This window comes from Arvicanthis niloticus, chromosome 2 (assembly GCF_011762505.2).
Source record: "Arvicanthis niloticus isolate mArvNil1 chromosome 2, mArvNil1.pat.X, whole genome shotgun sequence".
In the NCBI taxonomy this organism is placed as follows: Eukaryota; Metazoa; Chordata; class Mammalia; order Rodentia; family Muridae; genus Arvicanthis; species Arvicanthis niloticus.
Genome location: NC_047659.1, coordinates 60,472,831 through 60,479,819, shown reverse-complemented (window position 1 = coordinate 60,479,819; position 6,989 = coordinate 60,472,831). Strand labels below are relative to the sequence as shown.

At 35.4% G+C, this 6,989-nt stretch overlaps 1 protein-coding gene across 2 annotated transcripts; it reads right to left on the bottom strand.

Moving 5' to 3' along the window:
- On the bottom strand, positions 1-6,472 carry LOC117704257 (olfactory receptor 9G19-like). Of its 2 annotated transcripts, XM_076928245.1 has the most exons (3): positions 6,359-6,472; positions 3,147-3,190; positions 1-1,837 (listed from the first exon to the last, which is right to left on the bottom strand). In XM_076928245.1, the coding sequence occupies exon 3, from the start codon at positions 1,823-1,825 to the stop codon at positions 878-880; it is 948 nt and encodes a 315-aa protein (XP_076784360.1). In that variant the 5' UTR covers positions 1,826-1,837; positions 3,147-3,190; positions 6,359-6,472; the 3' UTR covers positions 1-877. The 2 variants fall into 2 exon arrangements, with proteins under 2 accessions (XP_076784360.1, XP_034352235.1); XM_034496344.2 differs by lacking the exon at positions 3,147-3,190 and having other exon boundaries at positions 6,359-6,450.
- Positions 6,473-6,989: the final 517 nt, after the last annotated feature.

Sequence of the window (6,989 nt, the reverse complement as noted above, 5' to 3'; positions counted from 1 at the left end):
TCTACACTGGTGCATCCATCCTTTACTGGACCAAGGGCTTCCTCACCCACCTTTTCCTGACACTGTCATCCTCCCCTACATATACAGCTGGAGCCATGGGTCCTTCCCTATGTGCTCCCAGCCTGGTGGTTTAGACCCTGGGAGCTCTGGCTGGTTGGTATTGTTGCTCTCCTCATGAGGCCACAAACCCTTTCAGCTCCTTCAGTCTTCTTTCACCCTTCTCCATTGGGAACCCCATGGTCAGCTCAATGGTTTGCTGTGAGCTTTCATCTCTATATATTTTAGGCTCTGGCAGACCTCTAAGGAGACAGCTGTATCAGGCTCCTGTCAGAATGCACTTCCTGACATCCACATCAGTGTCTACCTTTGGTGACTGCACAAGGGATGGATACCAGTCTCTGGATGGTCCGTCCTTCAGTTTCTGTCCCACACTTTGTCTCCATATTTTCTCCCATGAGTATTTTGTTACCCCTTCTAAGAAGGGCCAAAGCACCCACACTTTGGTCTTCCTTGTTCATGAGCTTCATGTGGTCTGTGAGTTGTATCTTGGATATTGTGAACATTTGGGCTAATATCTAATTATCAGTGAGTGCATACCATGTGTGTTTGTTTTTGTGATTGGCTTATCTCACTCAGGATATTTTCTAGTTCCATCCATTTACCTAAGAATTTCTTGAATTCATTGTTTATAATAGCTGGGTAAGTTAATAATATCCAATTGTCTCAAGAAATACAGTTTAACATGTAGAAAACACAGACCTCTGTATGTACACTAAGAAATTACCTTTTATCCCTAGAATACTAATTTCTGATAATACCATCTAAGAACAATTGCATGATGATAAATGATTTTAAAATGCTTTGCCTATTTTTTTCTTCATGGCAACTTGAATGTGTCTAACATTTTCCTCAAGGCATCCTTGACATCTTTATTTCGTAAACTATAGATCAAAGGGTTCAGCATTGGAATCACTACAGTGTAAAACACTGACACCACTTTGTCCCTCTCCAGAGCATAACTTGTGCTTGGCCGGGAGTAAATGAAGAGAATTGAACCATAGTACAAAGTGACAGCTGTCAGGTGGGAACCACATGTGGAGAAGGCCTTGAGGCGGCCCTGGGTAGTGCGGATCTTCAGGATAGCTGCAATGATGAAGAGGTAGGAAGCCAAAATAAGCACAGTGGGAGTGATGACATTAGAAGCCAATATGAAATAGAGCACAGCCTGATAGCTCTCTTTCACGTCACACGCCAACTTCACAAGAGGAGGCAGATCACAGAAGAAGTCATCGATGATATTGTCTCGACAGAAGCTCAAAGTGAATGTCTCACTGGTGATAATGGTGGAGTTTGCAAAGCCACCGAGGTAGGATACTGCAACAAGACTGCCACATAACCTTGGAGACATAGCCTGGGAGTAAAGCAAGGGGTTGGAGATGGCCACATAACGATCATAAGCCATGGCAGCCAGTAGGTAGCATTCACTGTAGGCCAGCCCAGCAGAGAAAAAGAACTGAGCCAGGCATCCAGCAAAAGAGATGCTCTTGTCTTCAGAGATGCATGTTATCAGGATTTTGGGGGCATAGACAGAAGAATACCAAAGATCCAGGAATGACAAGTTTCCAATGAAGAAATACATGGGTGTGTGGAGTAGGGAATCGGCACAGATAAGAGAAATCAGGGTGATGTTCCCTAGCAGACTGATGATGTAAATGGTGAGGAAGATGACAAAGAGTACCTGCTGCAACACCACATCTCCTGTGAATCCTAAAAGGATGAATTCTGTCACTTCAGTAACATTTTCCTTATCCATGATTTTGGGCATTTATGGTGCTTTCTGTGAAAAGATTGAATTATGGTTGAAAATTTTTACTAGTTTCTCCATTACATGTCATTCTACAAACTGTCAAGTAAAAACATTGGTCTACAAATGTCATTTATTATGAAATATACAGACTGAATTGGTCTCATTTTTATGAATGCTAAATTATCCACATGTTGCCCAGTGAGATCAATTACAAAATAGTTAATAATGAATGTCACTTTCATTTTCATCCTAATTCTCTATCTTTATGAAATTGTGTGTTTTCTTTTATTTAAAATCTTTTATTCTTTACTTCTGATATCATAAGACATTAATAGTTTCAGAAACAAAAGAAAGTATTCCATAAATGATTTCAGTAATTAGAATAACTGATGGTGATATCTGCAAAATGCTATTTATTTTTCTTTAAGTCTTCAAAAGCAAAAAAATAAGAGAATTTTAAATGGATTTATCCACATTTCTACACTGTAGTTATTAACTATTTTTCATGGCTGCTGTAAGCTATACCCAAATACTGGCAGATATAGAGTAGTAAGATCTAATTATACAGTCTAAAATGCATAGTGCTTTAAGCTTGGTTTTCCCAAGAAAGTGAAATTAATTCTCAAGGAACAGGAGGACAGTTTATTAGAGAACCATTTATTAGACTGAGTTAAGACAGGACAAAAAGACTAATTTAATTAAAATATGATTTATTGATAAGAATTCTGATTTTTCTGGAATGTGATACAAAACTTTATCAAACTAACTAGGTTCATTTTGAGCCCCTTTGGCAAATCTTTTATTTTTTACTATTTCATTTTGGCTTTATTAGCATTAATTAATTTTGCATATTAATTACACATGTTATACAATATGTTATTTCAACAATCACACATACTGTTAACTGATCAAATATGACTCCTCTTCAACCCTCCTACATAAACACAAGTAGTTACTATTTTACATTTAAGATAAATTTCTTTTAAATTTCCACTTATGACTATATACATGTAGTCATGTATTTTCTGTGGGTATATATACAGAAGAGGAAATGTTGGATCTTAGGACAGATTCCATTATAGTTTTCTGAAGAATTTCCATACTATTCTCTGTAATAGAAATACTTAGTTACATTACTGGTAACAGTGTATGCCAGTAATTTTACTTCACATCTATACTGATATTTGTTACATATTAAGCAGACTAAAATATTTTATATTAGCCATTCTAACTAAGGTGAAATGAAGGCTTTTGCTTTTATTTCTGAATTAGCTAATGATATTTAAGGTTATCTTCAATAAAACAAAAAAGACTCCAAATTCCAGAAATATATTCATACCTGTATAGTCAACTAATCTGCAGCACATTTACCAGAAGTATCCACTGGAAGAAGAATAAACTCTTTAATTAGTGGTGTTGAAATCTCATGTGCATAGTATTAAATCTTGACCCCCAAAACTCATCCAGTACACAGATAAATTCTTAATGAAAAATACTTAAATATAAAGCCATAAACCATAAAGTTATTTAAGAAAACTCAGGGGGAACACTTCAAGACTTTAGAAAGGGCAATTATTTTTATAATGATAAAAGTACAGGAAACAAAAGAAAAAATACAAGTGAGATTGCACATAACTAAAAAGCTTGTAAACAGTTAAGGGGGACAGCCAATAGGAAGAAGAGACAAATTTCAGAATGGGATAGAACAAAGAGTAGATATGCAAGTTGAGTGATTCAGAGTATACTCAATTTTATCAATAAAGCAAATATAAAAATTAACAGATAAAAACTAGGAAATTATCTGAATTGTGCATTGCTCTTCCTTACATGAATGGGTTCTTTGGGAATCCTGGGGTCTAAATTCATTCTAGCTTGAATGAATGAGTCGATTTCTCTATTTGCCTTTAAACTATTTCATTTTCTATTACATTATTCTAATTGCATCTTAGAATACATAATTTAAAGTTAAGTAGTGCATGGCGCTCGTGCATGTATTCCACTTGGAAGCCTGAGGAAGTAATTTGAGGCCAACCTAGGCTACCTATTGAATGCTAGGCCACATTGCCTGCAAAATAAGAACCTATCTCAAACAAAACCTCAATTCACTATACCCATAAAATGAAATAATATTAGACACTCATTGAAGATGCATTGACAAAAAGATGTAGCATACAAATGGAACACTATGCAGCTGTAAAAAAATTATATAACTTTCAGGCAAAATACTAGAAAAAAAAGAAGTATCTCAAGGCTACAAAGCCCATGTTGTATGTTCTTTCTTGTGTATGGAACCTGGCTTCGAATCACTTGTTTTGGGTGCTTAACTTAAAACAAAAGTAGAAGACAAGAAACTAGAAAGCAGACTTGGGGGCATGTTAAAGGAAGAGTGTTAGTAGGTATAGGCAAAACAAAAGTTGTAAGATGTAATTCTGTGTGGAGAGAGACTTAAGGAGGGAGGGTTTGAGAGTATGGGAGGAATCAATGTGAAGAGGAATGCTGACCCAAAGAAGGAAGTATGAAATGTCATATCAGTACCTACTACCTCACAACCCAACTTAAAGCAAGTAAGTGACGAGTAACCAAACACATGTAAAACAAAATGAGTGACAAGACTAAAGGTTAAAGAATTAACTCTCTAAGTCTTGATTTTTCCTGAATGGAAACAGAAAGGGAGTGAATCTGTGGCAATGGAGAAGCAGGGGAGGAAGTGGGAGGAGTAGAGAGAAGGGAAACCATGGACAGGATGTGTTGAGAAGGATCTATTTTCAATAAAAAATAGAATACAGTAGTAAAAGAGAAAAGGAATTATGTAGGGGTGAGGTTGAAGAATGGGTAGGAAGAGGAGCTGTGAGTGATTTAAACAATACTAAGGATGCATGAAAGAGCTTTAAAGAAACTCACTAGTTAGTAGTTTCTATAAGTTACTTGTTACTAGTTAGTAATCTAATTTCAAAATATATCTTTTTTTTAAAAAAGTATTTGAGTTAAATTACCTTGCATGGCTAAACAATGCCATTTCCAGAAACATGGGTTATTAAAAAGAAATCACAGTTCAAGTCATTCAATGTCTTCCTAAATAAGTTGTTGGTTGGGGAGTCCTGAATGGTTTCTAAAACATTACTGGCTATTGTCATTGCCTTTTATTACCTAAAGGGCAATGCTCTTTATTATAACCACATCGTAAGAATCTATTGCTGAAAACACTGAAACCTTTTCAAACACGGTAAAAAAAAAAAATTTCAAACTGACCCATGTTTCCTTCCTAGTAAGTGGCTTTGATGGTGACAAAAGGTGCTATATATGCCTTGAAGGAGAAAATACATCAATAGTCTTACCCAGAGATTGATCCAGAATGCTGTGATACCTATGGGTATCATAAGAGCATTGTTATTTGGGGGAAGAAAACACTGTTCTGATTGTATTGAAGTTCTGCTTCACAGGATGGAATTGTATGTTTCATATTGCAATCCAGGTCAGAAGTTCATCACTACAGAGGTCATAGGCACTAGTGCAAACCTGCTATTGTTATCTTGCTAAATGGTCATGCTTTCAATTTGTTATGTAAATTTTCCTGCTTATAAGCAGAATGACTATATATAATATGCATATATATATATATATATAATGACTATAGTCATTGAACTAGGATGCTATCAATCATAGTCAGAGAAACTTGAATTTGCTGTGAACATCAGACACTGGAGAGGCTGAATGGCCAGTCCTGAATAAACATCTACATCAACACAATACCAAGGTTCAGAGAATATAACAGAGGGCATAAAGAATGTAAGAACCTATGGATGAGTAGTGGCATAAAATTTCAATTTCTGGACATGGCATGGTTGTTGCATTCATGAATTCACAGCAGTGGTCATTACCTGAAACTGACCTACAAACAAGCCAGCAAAAATCATTGTATAGATGGGGTAGATGATATCCAGTCCCCACCCTGCACCAAGAAGCCATTGATAGTGGATAATTTTAGAGAAGAGAGAAGCATTTGATTTTTGAAGATGAGGGCACTAATAGGTCCCCATGTTCCTGTGAATGGCTCCGACCTATGTATATATACCAACATCACTGAACTTGTTTTCAAAAGTGAGTGTGTGTGTGTTTGTGTGTGCATGTGTAAATATGCACATTTATGACCTACTCTTAAGGAACAAACTTATTCATACACTGCTTACCAGTAAAAAAACAAAGTTTCCACAATCATGAAAATTTTAATTCATGTTTCTAATTAAACTGCACTAACTACAAAATGGTAATTACTGGTCATAGAAGGCCAGCTGTAACTACATAAAATCTATGACAATAAAAACATATACCATGCACTGATCAAACTATCATTTTCACCAAAAATGCTTTTAAAGCCTAAATGAGAGCTCTGTGGAGAGACTTCAGCTTTCCATTATGTTCAATCACAGCTATAAAAACTCATTGTATTTTATGAAGTAGAATTCTACTGTGGATTGCTTATATTAAAAATCATTTTATCCCTTGACTGTATGTATGGCCTATTTCCTTTGGCTTATTAAATGTAATACTTACTTGCATGCACATAAACTGTCACTTCATCTTTATTCAAACTGAAAATCAGAATTTTCTTCAATAACTCAAAATAAAACAATCTTCTCATAGACACTCTCTTTGCAGTGATGGTGGTTCCAGGAGATCATATAAGCTTGAGCATCCTTTTGGGAAATGTTGCTAAAGGGAAGATCTCCATGTGCTATTCTGGTGCCAAGTGACCAATTACAGTGCTTAGTTCTATTTCCAAAACAAGGTGAGAAAACAGGGATCAATAAAATAATTAAAAGTACCAATTATTTTTTTTAAAAAAATCTTTTATACTTTGAGTTAATTGATTAATTTGAAGTGGAGAGAAACTAGCTAGAGTCACTGTCTTCAGTGGTATAGCCACTGATGAGTTCCTTATTTTTCAAAGGCAATATTTTCTTTCCACTCATGTAGGAAACTGTGGTTAAATTAAGTAAGCAAAAAAAAAAAAAAAAAAAAAATCCAAAAAAAAACCACCAAAGAAATGACAGTACAATGAGAACCTCTAAAAAAAGAAAGGTTTGGTGTGGCTAGGAGGGAGGCAAAAGAAGATGGGACAGGTAGGTGATCAGAATAATTTATATATGTACAAAAATATCAATGTATAAAAATATCAAAATAT